At 42.7% G+C, this 25,559-nt stretch overlaps 1 protein-coding gene across 1 annotated transcript in view; it reads left to right on the forward strand.

Annotated features, from left to right (window-relative positions):
* Nucleotides 1-25,559, forward strand: part of LOC138246587 (serine-rich adhesin for platelets-like) — a 51,195-nt gene that overhangs the window by 19,214 nt on the left and 6,422 nt on the right. Inside the window, exons 2-6 of the mRNA XM_069201278.1 lie at nucleotides 8,534-8,647; nucleotides 9,557-9,706; nucleotides 11,044-11,190; nucleotides 21,869-22,000; nucleotides 24,726-24,881. Of these exons, the coding sequence (XP_069057379.1) occupies nucleotides 8,534-8,647; nucleotides 9,557-9,706; nucleotides 11,044-11,190; nucleotides 21,869-22,000; nucleotides 24,726-24,881 (699 nt within the window). The remainder of the gene's footprint in view (nucleotides 1-8,533; nucleotides 8,648-9,556; nucleotides 9,707-11,043; nucleotides 11,191-21,868; nucleotides 22,001-24,725; nucleotides 24,882-25,559) is intronic.

Below are 25,559 nucleotides of genomic sequence, written 5' to 3' on the forward strand. Positions count from 1 at the left end.
ATCTATGCTGTACCACTCCACTCTACATCACTCTACTCTGCAGCACTCTACACTACGCCACTGCAATCTATACTATTCTACTCTAACCATTGTACACTACACCCCTGCACTCAAAACCAATGCACTCTATGCCACTGCACTCTATGCCAATCTACTCTGCTCCACAACACTCTATTCCACTGCTTTCAATGCCACTGTACTCTGCGCCACAGCACTCTAGGCGACTGCACTCTATGCCACTCTACAATACACCACTGTACTCTGCGACCCTCTAGTCTGCAACATTGCACTCTGCCACTGAACTCCACGCCACTCTACTCTGCACCACTGCATTCAATGCCACTGTACTCTGTCCCACTGCACTTTTTTCTGCACCACGGCACTCTAATCTACTCTACTCTACACCACTCCAATGTAGGCACTTCACTCTACTTTGAAATCATCTCCTCTATGCCACTGCAATCTACGCAACTCCACTCTATGCTATGCCAGCCTAATCTACCCTGCACCACTCCAATCTGCTCTGCACCGCTCTATGCTACTGCACTCTACATCACTATGCTCCACTCTGCAACAATCTACTCTTCACCACTATACTGTACTCTGCAGCAATCTACTCTATGCCACGGCACTCTATGCAGCTCTATTCTACTCTGCACCACTGTACTCTAAGCCACTCTTCTCTACTCTGCATCACTCTACATTACTGCACTCTACACCAATGCATTCTATGCCACTCTACTCTACACCACTGTCCTTTATGACACTCTACTCTGCAACACTGCACTCTGCCACTGAACTATACTCCTCTCTACTCTGCACCACGGCACTCTACTCTGCACCGCTCAACTATATGCCACTCTACTGCACTCTACACCAATGTACTATATGCCACTACACTCTATGCCACTCTACTCTGCATCACTGCACTCTACCACTGCGCTCTACACCAGTCTACTCTACCTTGCACCACTCCACTCTACCATGCACCGCATCACTCTATGACACATCACTCTGAACCACTGCAATCTATGCTGTGCCACTCCACTCTGCTCCCATCTACTCTTCACCACTCTACGCTACTGCACTGTACGCTAAACCAGTGCAGTCTTTGTCAATGCACTCTACACCACTTTACTCAAAACCAACGCAGTCTATACCACCACACTCTACACCATTCTACTTTGCACCACTGTACTCTATGCCACTTCACTCTAGACCACCCAACGCCACTCTATGACACTTCACTCTGCCATTATACTCCACGATACTAGACTCTGACACTCTATTCCATTAAACTCTAACACTGTCTCCACTCTGTAACTCCCTACACAACTCCCTATACGCCACTCCATTCCACTTTACTCCACTCTATGCCACTCCACACCACTCTATGCCACTTCAATCTATGATACTCTACTCAACACCACTGCACAACCCTCTATGCCACTCCACTATACAGCAATGTACTATGCTCAACAACAATCTACCCAACTTTCTCTATGCTAGTTCACATTACTTTACTTCACTCTACTCCAGTTCACTCTTATTTATGCCTTTGCACTCTACGACACTCTGCCACTCCACTCTCTGACACTCTATTACACTGTGACACTACTCCACTCTACTACTACTTTATGGCATTGGCGCTTGATTAGAGATTCAGATCTCCATTGATTGCCTTCTCACTCATATGAGACGTGAGTCAGATTTATCTTTGCCGTTTTGGTTACAAGCACTCTGTAACCCCCTTTAACTCAAGCTTAGCGAAGGCTTAGGATGATCCTGATATTTGTCTAGGGGATTGAAATATCGTCGGCCAAAGTACCTTGACTTGAATTTGTGATATTGTACATAAGTTGGCATAAGCATAGGTACTATGAGCTAATGACTTTTTGATTCACTATTTGAGTCATTCATGTAAAAGTGGGTGTATAAAAGCTTGTAAATCATTACTGTGGATGCTAACCTTGTAGGAAAGTAGCCTCTTTCTAGCTTGGTTACCCCCCACATTTGGTCTGTTTTCCAGTGTGTTTGAGTGGGTCTACTGGGATCCTGCTAATCAAGACCCCAGTAGTTATGCTCTCTCCCTTAAATTATGGTTGTTGCATACTGGTAACCCCGTATTTCACCCAAGATTGGCATACTGTTGCCCCCTTATAAGTCCCAATTTTATGGTACTTGGGTATCCAGAGCATTGGGGTTCCAGGAGATCCCTATAGGCTGCAGCATTTCTTTTGCCACCCATAGGGAGCCAATGCAAAGGCTTCTGCAGGACTGCCATTGCAGCCTGCGTGAAAAGGTGCATGCACCCTTTCACTGCCAGTTAAACTGCACCAGGTCACTTATAAGTCACCCCTATAGCAGGCCCTCCAGCCCTGAGGGCAGGGTGCAGAGTACCTGTGTGTGAGGGCACCCCTTCACTAGCAGAGGTGCCCCCACAACCTTCAGGACCATTTTCCCAGACTTCAGGAGTGCGGGATGCCATTTTACACGTGTACTGGAAATAGGTCACTCCCTATTTCCAGCTACATAATGGTAACTCCGAACATAGGTATGTTTGGTATCAAACATGTTGGAATCATACCCCAAGGCTTTTGCAAGCATTGGTTGTATGATTTCATGCACTCTGGGGGCTCCTTAGAGGACCCCCAGTATTGCCGTTCCAGCCTTCTGAGGTTTTCCAGGCAGCCCCAGCTGCTGCCACCTCTCAGACAGGTTTCTGCCCTCCTGTTGCTTGAGAAGCTCAAGCCCAGGAAGGCAGAAAAAAGGATTTCCTTTGTGGGAGGGGTGTTACACCCTCTCCCTTTGGAAATAGGTTTGGAAGGGTAGCTTCCTTCCCCAGGCCACTGGAAATGCTTTGAAGGGCACATTGGGTGCCCTCCTTACATAATCCAGTCTCCACCGGTTCAGATACCCCCAGTCCCTGCTCTAGCAAGAAACTGGACAAAGGAAAGGGGAGTGACCACTCCCCTGTCCATCACCACCCCAGGTGTGGTGCTCAGAGCCCCTCCAGAGGGTCCCTGGGTTTTGCCATCTTGGATTCCAAGTTGGCAACAAACTCTGGGAGCATCTGAGTGACCAGTACCAGCAGGTGGTGTCAGAGCCGTCCCCTGATAGGTGCTTACCTGTTTAGCTGACCAATCCCCCTTTCAGGGCTATTTAGGGTCTCTCCTTTGGGAGGTTCTTCAGATTCAGATTGCAAGACTCCAGCAGGAATCCTCTGCATCCTTTACTTCACCTTCTCACTGAAGAAACTGCATCTGGACCCTCCAGGAACTCCACAAACTGCAACAACGAAGCAAAGACGACTTCTGCAATATTGTAACTTCAGCTCCTGCCAGCAACTGCAGCTGTTTCCCGGTTGTGCATCCTCAGAGGACAGCCTGTCTTCAGTCTGCACCAGAAGACTGAACGAATCTCCCTTGGAGTGAAGGAGTCACTCTCCTGCTGCAGCAGGCACCTCTCTGCAACGATGACCATCTGCATGGGTCCCCTCTCCTGACGAGTTGCATGGATCCTGCATCACGGGTGGTAGACTGCAGTGGTCCCGATGGTCCTGACGTCCTACTGTCCAACTTTGGTGGAGGTAAGAGCTTGCCTTCTCACGCAAGACAGTACCCCGTGCACCACGTGTTTTTCAGTTGCCAAGGCGTGTGGCATCCTTCTATGAAATTCTTTGTGCACAATGTAGCTCCGGCCCCCAGCACTCCTTCCTGAGATGCACAGCTTCCTGAGTGGTTCTCTGGCGGCGTGGAATCCTTTGTTTTTGTGCTCTGTGGGCCTCCTTTTGCAAATCCTTTGTCCCCGTGCTGGGGGACTCCTGTGTGCGCTGGCTGGTATTCTGTGGGCTCTCTGAATTGCTGAGAGCCCCTTCTGACTCCTCCTCCTGGGTAGAGTCCACCAGGTCCCTCCTGGTCCCGGGCAGTGCCATTTTCCGCTAACCATGAGCTTTGCCTGTGCCAAGGCTTGTTGGTGGAATCCAGCGATGCAAACCAGACTGCAATCATCCATCCGGTGTGGGATATAATCTGCACCAACCACGAACCCGCATCCATCTTCTTGGGTGCAGTACTGACTGTTGTTCTTCACCAGTGGTTCTTCTTTTGCACCTTGATTCGGGTTAGCAGGGGCTCCTGTCCTCCCTGGACTCTTCTGTGCTTCTTGGACTTAGTCCCATTCTTCCACAGGTCTTTAGTTCCAGGAATCCACCCTTTGTGTCTTGAAGTATCATCTGGTTCTTGCATTTTCTTCTTTCTCGTGTTCTTGTGTGTTCTAGGAAAGTTACTGTGATTTACTCCTGCTTTCCTGGGCTCTGAGGTGGGTTTTTGTTACTTACCTTCGGTGTTTTCTAATACTCCCAGCGCCCCTCTACACACCACACTTGCCTAGGTGGGAAACTGACATTCGCATTCCACTTTCTTAGTACATAGTTTGTGTTTCCCCTAGGCCCATTTCTAACCATTGTGATTTTCACTAATTGCACTGTTTTCTAACTGTTTTTATTGCTATTGCTGCATACTAGTGTATATAATTGGTGTATTACTTACCTCCTAAGGGAGTATAGTCTCTATGGTATTTTTGGCATATGTGTCACTAAAATAAAGTACCTTTATTTTTGTAACACTGAGTATTTTCTTTCATGTGTGTGAGTACTGTGTGACTACAATGGTATTGCATGAGCTTTGCATGTCTCCTAGATAAGCCTTGGCTACAGCCACCCCTAGAGAGCCTGGCGTCTAGACACTGCCTACATTTCACTAATAAGGGATAACTGGACGTGGTATAAGGTGTAAGTACCATAGGTACCCACTACAAACCAGGCCAGCCTTCTCCAAACCACTGTACTATATAGGTTACTTTTTACATTTTTCTTGTAATTGGCGACATTGGGTCATCCAGATAACTTGTGTAATGCTTGAATACCAGTCTTTCTCTATTTCCCCTGTTGATGTTTTCCCACTACATTTGATCTTTTATATTTTGATTTAATAAATGCATAAAACATTCCATTTGCATACTACTTTAATATCATTGTTTATGGGAGTGGTGTTGCATTTTTTTCAACGGACCCCTGTTCCTTTAAAGTTAACATTGCTCCATTCTAGGATACTCTACTTACTCCATGATACTACGCCACATCCGATGACACATCATTCTCCTTTATGCCATTAACTTTGAGCCATGCTGAATAGTAGTCTCACTAGTGTACAGCATGGCTAAAACACATTGGCAAAGGCAATAGAACTTGCATAGGTGAGACCTATTGGCTTTGCCAATGCTTGTTTATAAGGTATGAACTTTAAGGTGACTTGCAATATCCTTATGTACACAGTGGGTATTTTACCCCATATAATACATGGTCACACCACCAACTTTCCCACAAACCACTTAAAACCTTAGTGCATAGCTTCTGTCATTCCAAGCTATTAAAGTAGAGCAGAAGAAAGAAAAGCAACATTCCATTTTTTGCTTTAAACTGCTGTATTAATTATGCTCTGTGACCTGATCTGCCTTTTACCTTGGCTGCGAGCTCTGGCAGAAGGCATTGTAATGTCAAAACTCTACTGTAATAACCCTATCATAGTCTTTTTCTGATGTCTTTTCTTTATAATCAGTGAATGTCTTTTCTTTACACGCTGTGACTTGCTGTGACTTGATGCATCACAAACAGCCGTTTCTAAAGAAATTAGTGACTGCAGTTTATACAGAGATGAGAGAATCCATGTTTATAGCCTGTAGCTCCAAGAGCTTCTTCAGTTGAAATGCTCCTAGTTATGACTGATTTGGAGCTGAGCTTCCAAAGATCACACACAGGAGTAGAAGTGTTATTAGAACTATGGTTGTGTATATTTATCGGAGCTTGCAGTTCGTAAACAACAAGCGATTTGTGTAGGGTTGATTGAAAGGCCCCAAGGCTGTCCCTGTCCCCCCCAGATATTTATGGTCTCCTACGCCCCTGGCTAACTTAGCTGATGCCTTCCATTGACAAGTATCTGCTGTACAGGTCCGGCTTTAGCGCTGATGGCGCCCTGTGTGACAATATTTTTGGCAGCTCCTCACCCCATGACCACCTCCTCAGATTCCCTCAGTACCACCCGGCAAAATTGCCCTTCATCTCTCCGTAGCCCCCCTCCCTCGTACATTTAATTTGTTTTAAAGCGCTGGTGAAGGCTGGTTCTACGAATCCACTGAGCTTTCCACATTAAGTACAGATCTGTTCTCTGCAGCAGGCACATTAACCCTCTGTGCGACTTTATGGCGAGTCAAAGCTGCTGCTAGACTAAACTCTGATCTCTGTAGCAGGAACTTTCATCACAAGACGCACCTTGACATTTCTATTGCTTCCTGAAGGCTGGAAGCACAAGGAATTCTGCAGCAGGTGCTTTTAAATCGCACCTTTCGCGAATTATTACTAAACATAGCGCCCCCTGAGGTCAGCGCCCCCCTCTCCCCGAATCCAGAGCAGCATCCGGTGCGGCCACACCAGTCGCACCGCCCTAAAGCCGGCCCTGCTGCAGTAGCTTTGCTCACAGCAGTTCCCAGCTACAGTGGAAGGCCTGAAGCCATGCTCGCAAAGTCACTGATGTGGATGGTGTACAGAGATGCTCACACGTAACATATAACTTTAATGCCACTGATGCTGCCCTATTTCCATGTCCTTCTACTGGGGTCTTAAAAGAACGTTAGACCGTTACCACAATGCGGACTTACCAACTCACATGGTACCAACGTGTGTCAAACGATATCGGCTCCCTTCGCACAATCACACGGCGACGAGCGATATCACACGGTGGCAGGGAGCTACAGTGGCAGAGAAAAAAGCCACAAACCTCTGCAAAAAGTGGATTTTCAGCTCATCTTTTGAGGCTGCAAGTAGCAGATGTGCATTATACACCAGGACATCTGCAGCAGCCGCAGCAACATGTTGTATTATTTATGTATTTATTTTTGTGGAGGGGAAGGAGGTCGATGAGGCCAGGGCATGGAGGCAGATAAGCCTCTCAGGCAGTTCTCGGCATAAACCCCACCCCTCCAAGACCACGCCCCCTTCTCGCGTGGCAAATTGTATTTGCAAGTTAGCAGGTCTGCTTGTTAGGTGTCGAGGCACGTGCAGTGGGCACAGGTAGAAGCTTAATAGTGCACAGAGTCAAAGCTACAATACAACCATTCAGAAAAATTGCAGCAACATGGTGGTGAAGTAGTTTTCACAGTTCCCTGGAAACTGCAGGCTTTTGCTGCGTCCCGCCCAAGTCTGGTTAAGTGCCCGGGAGCGGGGCTATTTAGCCACATGTTGGCAGAAGAAGGTCCTCCCCATTTAAGCACTGCTGCCACCTTGGTGTGGACTCCCCCCCCCAAGGCGGCTCATGCCTGCACGGTGGGAATGGTTCCAGGAGCCAGACGTCTGTGACAACAATTGCACCTTGTGTATTTGCAGTCTAAACATTTAGCAACTGGAAATTGACCACAAAAGGAGAGGCGCATTTACAATTGCCCACATTACAGATGTGCGACGAGTGTGTCCCAACAATCTGTACCACCTTCCATGCCGGAGTTCCATTGTGTTACACAAACATGCCAGGGCTGAAAAGAGTGGTGGACTGACTTGCTTAAACAGCATGGGGGGACTTGGGCCATTTGTTGCAGCACCACAGTCATAGTCTTATCAGGTGGCATCACCCAGAATGCCAGAATGCTCGCATTGCACATTACCTGCCACCTTTACCAGCCACCTGTAAATAAGGCACCAGGTGTGCTTCTGAGATGAGCAAGGTAAGGCAGCGACTGAGTAGAGTTTGCGCTAGAGGGAAAATATTTTTAAAAACAAAATGCATGATTGAATCATTACCTAAACTTGTTAGTTAGGTAAGGAGGGTAGAGGCCTGTGACTGAAACCCTGTGTGATTTCTAGAAAACAGAATACACCTGGAACAGGGGAAGAATTGTGCCTATTCACCAAGATGAATGATTTGAATGGTAACAGAAAATGCTTCAATGTCTGTGAGGAATGCTAAAAGGGAATGGAAGTCCACCCAGTGGCTCTCAACCACCATATTGTGCTAATGGTGGAGAAAATTCCACGGATGGATTAAGGTGACCATCTCCTTTCAAGTAATTACTAACACTATTCCCAATCTTGAACTTTTGTTCACTTATTGCATTCTGGATGTTGTAGTTGCTTCCACTGAACTAATTTGACTAATACACCTGAAAACAATGATTTGTAGGTGAAAAGTTCAGGACTGGAGGCAGTATCTGGAATGATCTGGAGTTAGGGGTTGAGCCTGAGGTGGATTATTTTTTAGCTTTATCATTTCTCTCAGAAGTCGGACAACTTTGCACTAATACCCAACTCTCAACCAGGCTCTTTGTTGTGACTTATCATCCATGTTTTTGGAGCCTGCGTTCCAAAAGCACACACGGACATTGTTTGACATGATAGAGCATGTGTGCCATTAGATGCTGCCTAGAATGGTTTCAATGACATGGTAGAGTGCAACCGTTCTGATTATGCATCTGTTCTCTCTTCCAGTAAACAGCCTGGAGTGCTATGGTTGTGAGGGAGATGGGGAGTGCAGTCAGTCGCCGATAAGCTGCCATGGACCTGACGCCTACTGCCAGACATCTGTCCTGACAGCCTCTGTCTGTAAGTGACACTATTTCACTTGTTGTTCTACAGCAATGTATTGTCATTTAATGATGTTAGGCTCTTGGTATTTAACAAAGTTTCAAATTCAGGTGTGCCTGTGAGTGTGGGTATGGCTCTTTGGCAATTCATGAAATTGTCCCAGAAAATAAGCCACAGAAATCAAATAATTACTTTTGATCAATTCACTGCATTGACTTTCAGTTAAACTTTTTCCATACTTGTTGGTCATCAAAAAAATTCAACTCGATTCACTATTTGCTCCATGGATAAGCCCATCCTATTAGGAAGAGGGAAATAATCTCTACTAACAATAGGATGCCCTTCTGTACTGAACTGGGAATGGCTAGAACTAATCAGGATACATTTTCTGTTCCCCACTATGTACAATATGTTCTTGTAACTATTATGATGACCTAAAAAGTTTCAAAAGATAAGCCTGATTATGTAGCAGCACGTGTAAGCATATGGATACCGAATGTACCACTATTCACAAACATATGTATACTGTATGTACCACTACTCATAAGCACATGGTGTAAACAGCACCTACATCTTCTGGCATCTAGATACTTGTGATGGAAAGAGAGGATGTGTTAGAAAAGCAGGCCCTGGTGGACTGATCTACAGAGCTATGGAAACACCTGAAGGCCAGTATCACTAGGGTACAACCAGTCACATGCCAGGTGTTCCTAACGTGTGACTGGCTCTGCCCAGACAGTACTCGCCTTTCAAAGTCTGTAGCCTGTAACAGCCTTCGTTCCAATATCAGGCTTCTGGGAGCTACTATCACTAACCTGTCATCTGGAAGTTATTACCACTAAACAGGCTTCTGGGAGCACTCACCACTACCCTGATGGGGCATCAAACATTTGATAACATTGCTCTTGTTCCTCTGTCCTTCTGCAGTTTTCCTCAATGCCCTGAACATAAAGAAGACATGTGCCTATGGGGAAAGGCCAGATAAGGTGACACAGCTCAATGCAAAGCAGAAGGTCAGATTGTCGCTCCAGGAGAAGTACTGCAACACCAACTTCTGCAATAACGAGACAAACTTTGGTAAGCAACTTCCACTTTTCAACACAACTTCCAACTGAGATCACTTTCAAGGAAGAGGAACTTGGCTGTTACACCAAGGAAAGGTTGTACTTCCACATCTACAGTTCCAGTGCTCTATGTTGTCACTTAGTCCTACTGCAGATGTTCCATATGGTCAGGGGGGCTACTTAATGCTACAAAGAATGGTCAGGTCAAGCCCTGTGTCCTGGCTGTATATTATTATACAGAAAAAACAATTCATAGAATTTCAGTTATTAGAAACCGTTTTACCTACACTGTTGAATCTAAATTTTTAGAGGATGAATGGCATTCATTATTTAATACTATCTAATTCAGACAAATTCTATTTTTCATAATTAAGCTTTCCTTTCCACTCATGGAGCAGTGAATGAGCCTCTGTTCAGCTCTGAGGGTGGCAAAATCAGCAAGTTTCACTTTCACAAAATTCACACACAATTGTCACTCATCCCTTTTACAATGCAATTCCCTTACCAAGATTTACTATTTGCCCGCATTTTCTTTTCTTTTAAAACTTTGTCTGTTTTTTACCAAATAATATTTTTTTGCTTTTTTTTAAAGTTTCTTGAGTAAATTACATTTATATCACATTGTTTTTCACTCAATCTGTTTTCTATCATTTTAGGTCTCAGATAATGGTTTCTATTATTTTGTTTTTTGATGACTTTGCATACTGTTGATCTTTCACAGCTGCACTCAGACCGTTCTTACAGCTCTAATTCTCTTGAGGGTTTAACAAAGCTCCATTCTCCCCAGTGACTGCACTAACAAATTGAGAGGTTAAGGCCATACATTTAAAAGTGATCATGGACATATTGACTATGATTTCTGGATCCCACCTTTGAGTAACAGCAGATATCACCACCCACATATGTGTTCTCAGCCACTTAATTTACCAAAATGCATATGTTGGTTTTGTGTACCCTCTGATCAAACATTATTCCACTGAAGGAGGAACAGAATGAAGGTATTGGCTCATACAGAAGAAGCACCAAACAGGGAGACAGAAAAAGTAGATACAGAGTCTAGGAGGCAAAATTGTGCAGTAGAGCTCAGGAGACCAGAACACATCAAGGCATTATGGAAAGATGGAGCTGGGTAAGACATGGGTGTATGCACTATAGAAACGAAACATGGAACTGGGAAAGGGTAAAAAGTGATGAGTGAAGAGAAGGTCATTGGATCAAAATAAAAGTTATAGTGAAATTATCGTCGCACTTTCTTGAGCCTCCTGATAATATAACATAAAATGGAAATATATGACCATCATGAGTAAGCAAGAGATGTTACAGGTTCTGTATCTTTCCTCTTTCTTTCAGAGCTTGCACCGGCAGAACCCAACAACCTGCACTGCTATGGGGCCCTCTGCCAAGGTCAGCATTGTGCCAGCTCCACCGCCATGGACAACCTGATGTGTCGTGGCAACCAAACCAAGTGTGTAGAATTGGCCATCTCAGGAAAGATGGGTAAGTGAGTTGCTTCTGGGAGGTTGGTGTCACTCACATTCCACTGATATAAGGAAGAAAAAACAAACTTTAATGAACATTCACTCAAGTCCTGCATGGAGCCAGGAGCCCCACAGCAACCAGTGACCCTTGGCTTGAGTTGCCTAATATTACAAGAAGATGTGCCACAATGAGAAACGTCCTCGTCTCTAACTGGGCTTTCTGTACTGCTACACAAGTAGTTCCTAAGTCTACATGCTCACAAGTCTTTCCCTTCACTTTTAGCTTTATAATTCTTTAAAGTTCATGGAACAATTGTTTCTTTATTGAGCACACACCCGCCCTCACAAGCTGAAGCATAGTTATCTTCTTCATTAGGAATCTTCTTTGCATGGTACTATTGCAAGAAAGGAGTTCATCTGGTGGCACACAGTACTGAGGAAGATGACTTAAGTCTACATTCAAATGGAGTTTTATACGAGACCAACAGAAAATGCAAAAGCCATTTGAGTGGGCGTAAAAAAATTCTAGTTGTGTTAGACTCATGCTTATGGTTCACCTTATTGGGAAAACCACTGGCTAATAAATTATGGGTTGATAGGAAATTGTTGTGCACAAATGTCAATCCTGATGACCAAAGAGTTCTCCAAATATGTTTGGTTGGGTATTTAAGGGAAGAAATGAAGTACAGAGAACAAACAGGGGCAAAGGGAATCTCATTCTTCACTAGCCTAATCAGGAGGAAATGGGGATAAGACTGGACTCAAGATCCTCTCCCTTACCTGAGTGCATGGGGTACACGGAGAAAGAGAGGAATATCAATTGATAAAGGAAATTTGAGACAGTATTTAAGGATAATTTGGAAACATTTGTAAGCATCAAACAACAAAACATTTTAAAAGATAATATTGTTCCAATTAATCATTGTGTATGAAGTCTGCTTAGCTACAGAATGAAACTTAAGGAGATGTTAGATGATGTTTACCAAGGGCAGAGTTAACCTAATTAAAGATCCTCCGTGGGTTTCACCAGTTGAACTAAGATTATGTATTGATCTGTGCAGTTTGAGTAATAAGTTTCGGATTGGCATGCATCTGAATCTCCATAAAAGATTTAGACTCTGGCTTTTGGAGCTGTCTTCTCAACACTAGACGTAGACATGTGTATCATTAGATTGAACAAGAGGAAGGATCTAAACATTTAAGAGTCTTTGTGATATTAGAGACTATTTTTCAATGCCCCTGACTACTGTTCGAACTTTTAAGCACGTTTCAGGATGTAATCTTGGTATTTGGAAAAAATTATAAAAAAACCTAATATTATTTTGAGTTATATTTTTGGAACAAAAATGTTAAAAGAGTGTAAATTTAGTTGTGCAGAAGTGAAATACTTAAGACACAGAATTGCAAAGGATGAGATTAGACCTGTAACGCACTCACCTGGTTTCAACCGCGGAGACAACACTGGAGCCAATGCTGGGCCTCCACTCCCTCTCTGGATGCCACAGGATCCAGGGATGGTGCTCCTATACTCTGCGGCTTCCAGAGGGGGAAGGAAGGGCCAGACAAAATAAGAAAAGAGAAACTATGGAACTACTCTGCTTATTAGGATGCATCACTCCTGGGACTTTCTGGTTATGTAAAGGTAGATATTTACGGGACCTGTACCTCTGGTTTCGTGAAGACACAATTCATTGGGAACAACAAACAGAGACTATAATCATCAATACACTAGCACACTTTTACACAATTTATAATGCACTGCTTTGATTACCAACACTTACAGGTTCCTGCAAAATAACTCATAAGAGCAGAATAACCAAGGTCCTGGATAAGGAGCTCCTGATACTTTCAAGGAAGATCTTGAAATACAGATTGGAGCCTCTGACACTACTGGGGTAAACTCAGAACAGAGATTGGAGTTACTTACACTCCAAGGTTTCACTTGATAAATTTATTGAAGTTAGGGACACTCCCAAGGTATACTCTCGAAACATAGATAGGACACTCCCAAGGTTACACTTAATACATGGATTGGATCTAGGAAACCTCCACAGATATATTAGAAACAAGGTTACACTTGGTACAAGGTTGGAGTTACTGACACTCCTGAGGTTTTACTCGAAAACATGGATTGGAGTTATTTATATCCCAAGGTTACACTTGATACATGGATTGGCATTAGTGACACTCCCAAGGCATACTAGAAACAAGGTTACACTTGGTACAAAGTTGGAGTTACTGATACTCAATAGGGTGTACTTGAAACATGGTTACACTCAAAACAATGTTCTACGCGAAACAAGGTTATACTCAGAACAAGGTTGGAGTTATTGACACTCCCAAGTTATGCTAGAAACACAGAGTGGAGGTTACATGGTTCACACAAACATCAATCATTTCAAAAAGAACATTCGTCATGACCCTTCTGTTCAATGGAGTAACACAGAATTAAATCTCTGTTCCATGAGAAAACAGAAGATCCAGGTGACTCAGGAACTGAGCGCAGGGATGGGTATGAGGCCAAGCGCCGATGCAGGTTCAGAGGGGGTATTTATACCGGAAGAAAAGAGTGTTCTAGAAAGCCACATGTTCCACATGGAAGCATTGAATGTTTCAGTCAACCTGGGGAAAATCACGTGTCACATACAACTGATATGGGACATTGCAAGTAGCAATTGTAATTGGCAACAATAAACAAGTACAACGGAACCCCAAGTGCATGATGGTACAACTCAATGGTTCACAATGAAAATGTAACTACTCCAAATAGACGTGATATCTTCAGGTGCACAATAGACCAAACTTGCATAGCAACAGAACAGGAGTGTCAGTGATTGAAGTTTCCTGGGAGGGAAGTAATAGAAGGCTTGTGACTAGAAGGCACCCGAGCAGAAACGACTTGAAATGCTCGGGGCAGGGAGACGCCACGAAGGGCACGAGATGGAGCCGTGACAAGACCAAATCCATGTTGAATCAATCCTTGAGGCACCCATCACAAAAACTAAGAAGAATTTTTTTTTGTGACTGACAAAGTTCTTCTCGAAGTTTATAAACAGCTGATCCAGTAAAGTTGATCATTTAAGAATAGTAAAAGTTTGAGTGGGGTTCTGAGCAAGCGATTGTGTTTAAGATTGTGAAATGAGAGACTGTACAAGGATTTAAAATTATTTTTAATAGGGATAGAGTGGTGTGAGGCAGGGATGATTCAGACCCATCCAAACAACTGATATAACTTCATCCCAATAGCATGCCCAAATGTACTATACTGTACACTTAATTACATCTGTTACTATTAATACGCTGCATACACAGACCCCAGCTGTATCAAAAGTTTCTCAACCCTCCATAACACTGACTCGCAAATCTCCATCTAAACTTAAGTGTTGTGATATTAATGCTAGATCAATCAATAAGTCTAAATTTAAAATGTTTGATTGTATTACAAACTTTTAACTTGGACACTTTATTCATTACTGAAAGGTGGACTCATTAGGCCTCTGCTCCGATTTAGGATTTTCCTCTTCTTTTGAGTTTAAAGCTTTCCACTTGCCATACTTGGGCAAGAAACTGGGAGGGATTGCCTCTAAACTGTTTTAACTATGCCCCTTTTTACTCAGTTTTAACCTCAAAGCAGCCTTATCTACTAGGAGCACTACTACATTGCATATGATTTATTGTACCACTGGGAAAACCTCAGAATATAATGAATAACTTTCAGACTTCCTAACAACTATAGTTCTCTGCTTGTATCTGTCTAGAAATTTTAACATTTGGGCAAATCAGCCTTTGTTACCCAACTACAAATCTCTATTAGAAACTTTTGAATTTGCTGATATGACTCAACTAATTGTTACACCTTCACACAGAGTAGTCCATACTTTGGATTTTGTCTTTGCTCAGTCTGACCTGACCATCTCATATAATATGTTTCCTCATGGCCAAGCATGGAATTTGCCAACTTCCCTGGAAGTTTTAAAATACCTCTTTCACCACCATCAAATGACCCTGGCATAATGTTTTCAACAGCAACCTGAATGTGGCACTTGCCATTAATGTCCCATCTGGCTCTTTCTTGAACAGTGTGACAGAAAATTATAACACAGAGTTAGTATCTGCTATTGACCAAATTGCTTCCACCAACCCTAGCCATTGTCATTGAGCTAGGCCACCAGCCCCTTGGTTCACAAAAGCACTCAGAGAGGCTACAAAACATGCAAGAAGGCAGAAAAAGACTGGATTTATCAAAAAAACGTTGAGGAACTAGAAAAGACAAGTTAGAACTGCTAAAGTAAACTACTTTGCCCTTCAAGTAGATCAAGCAAATAACTCCATCTTTATATAAATAGTTTCCATTCTTCTTAATCCAGAATTGTATTGCAATTCTATCCTTCATTCTCGAACACTATGTGACAACCTATCTCTTTTTCACCATAATTAAATTAGGGGTATTTCGGAGACAACTGAAACCAGCATGTTACCCTCTTTCATGTTCAATCTTCACTCACTGCTAAATCTAGGTCACCGCAGGACCAATACCCAAAACATATCTTTCACCAGATAATTGACGCTATTTCCCCTTCTTTAAACAATCTCTGCAATCATGTACATGCCAAAGGCATGGTTCCAGACTCCTGCAAATGGGCTTTACCTCTTGAAAAAACAAAAGCCTCAGCCACTGATTCCATCCTCAGCAACTAAAAGCCTATAACCCAGCTATCAATCCCCAATAGGGTACTAGGAAAGGAAGGAAATGTTTCAGAAATTAGTGAAAGGAGTGTAGCAGGGCTCATCCCATAGTTTGTAATGCATATGTCAATCCATTAGCCAGGCTAATTTGCTCTTTTGCCATTTATTTCTCAACCTGTCCAGACAGAACGCTCCTTTGGATTTTCAACAATGTCTTCTAGCAGTAGCAAATTGGATGAACAAGATGCTTAAAATCAATGCAGACAAGAGTGAGATTCTTCTGGTGGGCAACAGAGACTACCGGAGATTCACTGGTGGCCTAAGACTTGTGGCACCTGACTCACTCCAATCAGGAATTTGGCCTTCTGGTGTGATCAGGACCACTCATTTTCCTAGCAAATCAGCAAGGTTTCGGCAATTTGCCTTTATCACTAGGGACTCTGTGCAAAGTTTCCACTTTCTTACCTGAATTCACCAGACGCCTTGTAATTCAAGCCCTAATTTTATCCGAGCTTCTTTACTGCAACTCACTGTGCTTGGGACTCCCCAGTAGATGTCTTGCACAATTACAATCAATTCAAAATATGTCAGTCCATTTTATTTTTAATGTCCCAGAGGACTACCATATCTCTTCTTTCAGAGCCTCTGCTACCTTCTACCCATTTCAAAACAATTTAAATTCAAGACCATTTGTCTGACCCATTGTATGATTTATTGTTCTGGAAACGTTTAGTTTCATAAAAAGTTGTTCCCATTCAGCCTGAGCACTCTCATATGTTTCTCACTTCCTTTACTTCAGGTAAGCAGGATGTATCACTTAAGAGAAGGAAGATAGATTATCCTTCATCTCCTTGACTCCTAAAAACTGGACAGTTCTACCTCTCCTTCTGTGTTTGATTTCTGGCCATCTTGCCTTCTAGAAAGTCTTGAAGACCTGACTCTTTTCATTGGACATGTGAACTTATCAATCTGTATTCCTCAGCATCCCCACATCACACAGGTACCATTCAGAACAATTGATGCACTCTATAAATGACACTAGAATAGAATAGAAGAGAATCGAATAGTTGTGAATGCCAGCAAATGAGGGATTAGTGTATTGGTGATTCAGCAATTCAGTAAGACAAAGGACGTGAGTAGATTTGGTCTTATGTTTCCAGGACACTGAGATAGGCAGAACAAAACTGTTCTGTGATAAGGAAGAAATTAGATTTGGACCATTAAAGGATGTTCACAGTAACAAATGTGTTTAAGAACTAACTACAAGCTTCTAGTAAACATACTACCACCAAGTGTGAGAAGGACATTAGCTGTGCCATTGGAAATATGGGCTGCCAAATTACAAGCGTATCTTTATTAGTGCTAAATGCAACCATTAAAGTGCCTCCAATCAATCCAAAATCAAGAAGCTACAATTATCACTTCATCCTCTCACTTTTCATATGCAACATCCATTCTAACCCAGTTGCACTGGCTTCTAAGCAGGGTGTAAGTTCATTTTAAACTCCTCTTCTCGGTCCCAGATGCCTGTTTGGAAGCACCCAGCTTTCTTTCATCAAAAATTAACAGATACCTCCTCAACGACTGTGATCTGCTTCTCAAATTCTAAAGGTCCACAACTTCTATAAAACACCCTTTGGTGGTAAAGCCTTTTCAATATTGGCTCTAAACCTCTGAAACTCTCTACCCTCGAACATCACCTTGCATTCCTTCTTCTACTTCAGGATGAAGCCGAAGACTCTGCTCTTACTGAAATAGTTGTCCGGCTCCCTTAAATAGTAGTGTGCTTTAAAAACATTAACATGGTGAAAGCTTTTGTTGAGTCTGCAAGAGTTGAACAAGGAAAGAGATGGAACTCAGTCTCAGTATATAAGGAGAGTGAAGTTGTGGGGGAAAAATCATGATGGTCACTATATCATTTTCATAGACCTAGCAGAAGATGATCTTGGAAGTGCTACTGTATGGTGTTCAAGGGAACGTGGTGAGGAGTTTTGTTGGACTTGATGCTTCCTAACTTTAGCCTGAATAAGCATCTGAGGTTTGTTCTCATGAAGTTTAATGGTTTTGTTCTTGGATAACTCCTTCATGTTGTATGTTTTTATGAAAAAAAAAAATATATATATATATAAATATATTTATTACCTACTGGTGGTCGCCAGTAAGTAGTTACAGTTAGGAACTAGTTCCCATAGGAAAAGCGCTTGGCTATTTCTTTGGCACCATTGACGAACCTTCATAAATTTTTTCAAAAGAAGTGTCCTCTAGGGGCTTGTTGTGCATGGAAAGTTTCAGGGTGATCCGCCAAGCGGCAGCAGAGAGAAAGGTAGGGTTAACAAAAGTGTGTTTTCTACGTTATTTCCCATAGAGATTTTAGACACAACTACAGCCCGAGTCACTGGACGGAATTAAACTAAATTTAGCAGAAAGGTAGCTCTTGGTCCAGAACACACCCTTTTTGTTATTTGGTGTAAGTCTGTTCAGTAGTTTTCAAGAAATTAAAGGAAATCCAAGTTTGTACATCTAAGATCGCAACATTTTTGTGAATCCTCCCGATCTCATACAGAGATCTGATTGGCTGCCAGATTTCATGTTCTCCCTTTTAAAAAATACAACTATGTAAAATGGACTAGAAGCCCCATCCAATTTGTCCAGTCCCCTATACATTAGTTGTTTGCAACGTCTTCCTGCCCTTTTCTGAGGATTGTGGACAGCTTCCCAAAAGGACCCCAAGTGCGTTTCCCATCGATTTTGGAGACGCATTGTTGATTCAGAGGAATATGAATATATCTCCACCAAAGAAGCACTTACTTCTGTAAAGTACATATCATCCAAGTGTGTTTTCTCTGCAGTTCAACCTTGAAAAGATATCTGATGAAGACGTTTGAGGAACAATCACATTGGCAAAGATACAGAAACACAAGATCACTGGAGACATTACTTCAGAGTCCTTTATGCAGCTATAGTGTACAAGATGCACTATACATATACCCAATGAGGTAGCACTTACCAATTAGCCTGTTGAAAGTATTCCAGTTGGGTAGACATTCAGCACAAAATGGTGGCCTCTTCTTGGATCAATATGCAGGACAGCTCACAGACATCAAAAATTAAAAAACCAAAGGTTACTGTGATGTTACAGTTAGGCTCACATTTTAAACATACAAAACCATAAAATTGACCTGTTCTAGCTAGAGTTATCTCAAGTAACTATAACTCGTGCCCAATGGTAACTATAACTTGCGCCTTTGTCATGCATTGCTAGTTACCCCGCAAATTACGGCACTCATTACATATTTGCTAACTTCATTGATAATATCAATGTAATACTTGCAGTAAAATGTTCAAAGACATTAAAACTCAACAGGAAGCATTTACAGACATAAACAAAGCAGGTGTCCAAGTTGAAGCTCCATTTCTATAAGGTACTAATCATTCTAATTTCTTGTGCATGGTCAAGGAAAAGAAAGTGTTTTTTCTCTTTGCTTCCATCTTGAAAAGTTATTTGTACTCCTTGATGGAGGTGTTTGCATCCTTGCTTTTTTTGAGCGCTGTATCTAATGTAGTGTCTGTGACCCGTGGTTTCTTTTTTGACATGTGCTGTTGAGACCAGAAATTGTGTTCTCCCTTTCAAAAACGACATGCTCGTAAAATTGCCTAGACGACCCACCCTTTTGGCTCTACCCTATTTACATAAGTGGTATGCAAGGTCTTCCCACCATTTTCCCATGATGATGGACAGCTTACTAAAAGGTCCCCCTGAGTGTGCTTCCCACCGGTTTTGGAGACGTGTTCTTGATGGACAGGAATATCCTTCACCAAACAAAGAAGCACTTCATGAGTGACATGGGGTTGGCGGAAATTGGGGTAGCCACAGGGTCTGGTAGCAGCCCAGGGCCTGCATCCAGGCGGCACCTGCGCTGCGTATGGCCAAAGGCCTTGCATGGCATGGGGTTGGGGTGGTTATAGGGGGTTGGCTGCAGGGCCTGTCCGCAGCCCAGTACATGCGGCCAAACTCCGCTGGGCACATCCAAAGTCAGTGCATGGAGATGGTTGGATTAACATAAATAAATTAAAGTTACATAACATTAAAAAAAACAGAGAAATTCACTGAAAAAACAAAGGCCGTGCATGGCACAGTGTTGGGTGGTTACAAGGGGTGGGCCACAGGGCCATTAACAGTCATGGTTAGATTAACGTATAGTAAATCAAATTACTTAATGTTTGAAAAATCATAGAAACTCACTGAAAAAAACAAAAGTTACAGTGACGTGATAGTTAGGAAATAGAATTTGAAAAAACAAAGAAATCCACTTAAAAATCCAAAGGTTACAGTGATGTTATAGTGAGGCTCACATTTTAAACATACAAAACCATTGAAATTCACCTGTTATAATTAGAGTTATCTCAAATAACTATAACTCGTGCCCTATGGTAACTATAACTTGCACCCTCGCCATGCACTGATAATTACCCCACAAAGTACGGCACTCATGACATATTTAATAACTTAATTGATAATATCAATGTAATATTTGCAGTAAAACGTTTGACGAAAAAAACGTGCATGGCGGGGGCACAATATCTTTATATATATATATATATATATATATATATATATATATATATATATATATATATATATATATATATATTTTAGAGTAGTTTTGACATTCTAGTTGTTGAAAATGCACATTTGTAGAATTTGAGTGGCTCATCGAAGAATAGAATACTATGTAGAGTATGAGTCTATTGTGAGGTTGGGTGGAATGTGAGATGGTTGTTGTTGATGCAGATGTGGGCACAGACAATTCTGTGCTACTTTACTGTGTAACTACCTATGAAAATAAAAAAGTACTTGTGATTTAAGCTGAGTGACTGTATAGGTTGTTAGAACAAGATCCTCTTGGTAGCATTCCTTTCTTAAATTTTACTTAAAATATGGTTGCCTCTGTCAGTGCCCCCTCTTTGCTTTTGTGTCTATGCAGATGACGCCAAACTATATTCAGACTAAATTAAGATTTGGCATCCACACAGTTGCTCCAGCTATCATTGTGATTGAAGCCAGGATTTGATGTGAACAAAATGACATAACAATAGTGGTTAGCATCATTAGAAACACATTGATGTGCTGAGGTCCACAGGTCAAGGAAACCTACCTGGTGGGGTTCCTCTTTACTCACCTCAGCTCTACAATCAATGTGTATTCTCTTTCTTGTATAGATTTTAATTATTTGTTCTGCAGGAGATTGCAGTGGCCAGGTCCTACTGTTTTAAATTCAGAACTCTGCAAACAGCCCTTGCATGCTTCCCTATCCCCTGTAAGTACTAGGTCTTTGGAGCTGGACTACAGAAACATCTAGGCCCATATTTATACTTTCCTTTGCACCTCATTTGCGTCACTCTTAGATGCAAAAGCAGCGCAAACTTACAAAATACGATTTTGCGCCGCTTTTGCATAAAAATGACATAAATGCGGCGCAAAAAAAGTGTAAATATGGGCCCTAGTACTCACATATGCCCCTCTGCCTATTGTGAAGACTTAAGGTGTGCAGATGTATTTATAAACACAAACCTAACTACAAAGCAATTCGGTGCTGTATTGAGGCATTGGAGGCCCAAACAATCCATTGGCTGAATCTCAAGCTGGTTGAGGGATGAAAGATGGTCATTCTTGATTGGACTAGACTGCTGAATTATTAGTTTACAATGGGCATTCTGTAAGGTGAAGTTAGATGGCTTGAGAAATGCATGCACATTAGAGGTTTTAAGCATGAAAACAGGCACAACCCTGTTGACAAAGTCTCCAGTTTGCCTATAGAATAGTTTGCTTCTAGTCCCAGAAAAAGCACTCACCCAAGCTATGATGTCAGATACTTTCAGTGCCTTTTGCCAATGCTCATACGCAATGCAGGCCTGGAGTGGGTACTTCAAGAAGGGGCAGCTTTAAGAAATGCTGATATGGAGGATTAAGGGGTGGCACCTCTTTTAATCGCTTTTATATTCTTTCGCAGGACTCACGTCGGATGTCTCCATGAAAGGATGCGCTGAGGTTCCAGAGTGTGAGGAAGATATGGGATTTAGGAGTACACATTCTTCCTTCCACTTGCAATGCTGTGACTCAGATTTTTGCAACGGAGGCACAGGTAAGGGGTTAGTGGGACTTACTCAAACTGGGGCACATGGGTAAGCCAGCGTGCAAAGCATGAGCCAGTGGAAGCACAGGCAGGACAGTGCATGTGGCACAAACCAATGGGAAAGCAGGTAGGTGGAGCACAAACAAAAAAGTAGTTGTGACACCAGAGACCTGCAGAGATACAGTTGAGTGGACAACCATTTAGAATGGCGAAGACATACAACCCCCAGTACCTCAGGCAAGATTGCCATCAAGACACAACCCCACTGGGGGCACGTATTGAAGAGCCTCCACTGCACAGTCCAGTAAAGACCCAAGCAGGACTGTGTGAATAGCACACATCAACGTGCAGACATTGATAAGCTGTCCTGCAAGGCTCATACCTAGTGGTATGCAGGTAAAATGTTCTCTGATGGACATAAATAAATGGGCAAGAGCCACAAGTGACACAAGAAGGACAGCCTAAATCTATGTCACACAAGCCAGTGTGTTAGTTGGTAGGACTGTTGTCAGGCAAAAATCTAGTACTAGTAGGAGGGCAAAGACACAAACCAACAGACACAGGTCCTTGAAGAGTAAAGATGGGCACACGTAAGACACAAACCAATGAACACGGGTATGTGAAGAGTAAAGATGGGCACACGTAAGACAAACCAATATACAAGGGTATGTCAACAGTAAAGATGGGGACATGTAAGACACAAACCAATAAAAACGGGTATGTGAACAGTAAAGATGGGCGCACGTAAGACACAAACCAATAAACTAAGGTCTGTGAAGGGTAAAGATGGGCACACATAAGACACAAACCAATAAACCTGGGTATGGGAAGAGTAAAGATGGGTATACAAAAGACACAAACCAATAGACACGGGTACCAGAAGAGTAAAGATGGGCACATGTTTGACAATCTGCAGGGTACAAGCCAACAGGAACACAGAGAGGGCTGACTACTGGCCACATGCCAATAAAAACATAGCAAAAAGTGCATGAATAGCATGAACCAGCAAAGGCACAAGGAGTGTGTCTGAGGGTGAGCCTGGAGGGAGCAGTCAATCAGACACATGTAGTGCAACCTGTAATCATAAAAATGACAAATCATGGAGTTGCCATTGCATAAACTAAGGGTGACACGTGGGAAAGGGATCATACCAGCCAGATGCCAACATAGGGGCAGGAATGAGGGTCTGCAGGCATCAATAACATTAACATGGGTAGGAGAGTAAGTGTGTAAAGTCCACTCATCAATAGTTAAAACAACAAAAACCAAAGCAGCTTAGTTCATGGAGCGCACTCTGTGGTATTCTGTGTAACTTAAGTGGTTAGGGAGGAAAGTCAGGTTTATGCCCAGCACATTTGTTAGAGCTGCCTTGGAGGTGGTGCTCTCTTCAACATCTAATGAAGATTTTCAGAAGTTCCTTCTGGTTTGATTGCATCTAACAGTGCAGGTTGATGATTGCTCCATTCTATTTCCTGTATCCTGTCAGGTCTCTGGGGCTATCCACAGATCTGTCAGTGCAGTTTGATGCTTACTGTAATCTGTCTCTTATATCCTTGCAGGAGTTTGAAAGTATCCACAGACCTGACAGAGCAGGTTGATGCTTGCTCCATTCTAGCTCATGTATGCTTGCAGGGTTCTGAGAGAATCCACAGATCAGACAGAGCAGGTTGATGCTTGCTCTAATCTCTCTCCTGTATCCTTGCAGAGCTATGGAGGTATCACAGATCTGACAGCACAGGTTGATGCTTGCTCCATTCTAGCTCCTGTGTCCTTGCAGGGCTGGGGGTATCCACAGATCTGACAGAGCAGGTTGATGCTTGCTCCATTCCAACTCCCACCTCCTTGAAGGGCTCTTGGGGTATCCACAGATCTGACAGCAAAGGTTTATGTTTGCTCCGTAATATCTCCTGTTTCCTTGCAGGAGTCTGAGGGTATCCACAGATCTGACAGAGCAGGTTGATGCTTACTCCATTCTATCAGCTGTATCCTTGCAGGGCTCTGAGAGTATCTACATATCTGACAGAGCAGGTTGATGCTTGCTCCATTCTGTCCCTTGTATCCTTTTAGGGCTACAGGGGTACACACAGATCTGACAGAGCAGGTGGTACTTGCTCCTTTCTATCTTCTGTATACCTGCAGAACTCTGGAGGTATCCACAGATCTGATGGAGCAGGTTGATGCTTTTTCTAATCTGTCTTCTGTATCCTTAGATGGCTCTGCGGTATCCACAGATCTGACAGAGCAGGTTGATGTTTTCTCCATTAAATGTCCTGTATCCTTGCAGGGCTCTAGGGGTCTCTATAGCTCTGACAGGGCAGGCTGATGCTTGATCTGTTCTATCTTGTGTATCCTTGCAGAGCTCTGGGGGTATCCACAGATCTGACAAAGCAGGTAGATGCTTGGTCCATTGCATCTCCTGTGGGTCTTTGGGGCATGACAGGTCTCTGATACCACCAGTATAAACCGTTGTCTGCTCAGAAGTATCTAGTGACGGTATCCGGGTGTCAGCTACTTTGCTTTACCACTTATATACTCAGTTCCTTGCATGTGGTAGCCGTTCATTTCCAGCTGATTCATTATCTGCGATTACATTGATTTCCTTTACCTTATATCCAGTTAGACATCTGTGCTCCTATGTCACTCACAGTCACATTTTGTTTGTGGCAACCATTAATTCACTGCCAGCTGCCTGTTTGTGCTGCTCACTTTGTCACTTTTTCTTGTTTCATTTCAGTTCCAAATGAGGATGACCTGATGCCCAATGGCGTTGTGTGTTACAGCTGCAACGAAGGCGATGAGAAGATCGGATGTCCTCTCGAAAAAGCAACCATGGTCAACTGCACAGGATCCATGACCTCCTGCTTGGAGGCATCGGGTGTGACCAGAGAAAGTAAGGGACTATCATTCCTCAATTCACTTTCATTTACCCTGCTACTAGACCTCTGTGCTCCACTTTTTCCCCTTGGCTTACTTCCCACCTACAAAGACCACTCTCACCTAGGTCATTCATCCTGCTACTAGACCTCTGTGCGCCACTGTTTCCCCTTGGCCTACTTCTCACCTACAAAGGCCCCTCTCACCTAGGTCACCACCTGACTCTTTCTTCTATCTTTCATCTACATGAATTCCTTCTCCATCCCTCGTCCATAGTTAAACCTTGACTTCACAAGTCTTCCCTAATCTCCCATTCCCTTCTCCTTTCTGCTCTCCTACTACTTTTTTTTTTTAACCCTTTCGACCTTTCCTTGGCGGTGTCCTCCCTTAGTGTTACTGTCCAGTCACTTGCTTCATTGCTTTTATTTGTTTTACATAGAAAGAGTCAATTGTGTCTTACTCTTAGACAGAAAAGTAACCACAGATGAGTTTCAGTGCTAATAATAATAATAATAATAATAATAATAATATAATGCTATGTTACTGCTACTGATGATAATAATTATACTACCAATAACAAATAATAATAACAATCATAATAATGATAATAATAGCATGCTATATCACTACTTCTGATGAATAATACTAATAATGATAATAATAATAACATTGATAATAACAACAATATTAAGAA

This window comes from Pleurodeles waltl, chromosome 7 (assembly GCF_031143425.1).
Source record: "Pleurodeles waltl isolate 20211129_DDA chromosome 7, aPleWal1.hap1.20221129, whole genome shotgun sequence".
Classification (NCBI taxonomy): Eukaryota; Metazoa; Chordata; class Amphibia; order Caudata; family Salamandridae; genus Pleurodeles; species Pleurodeles waltl.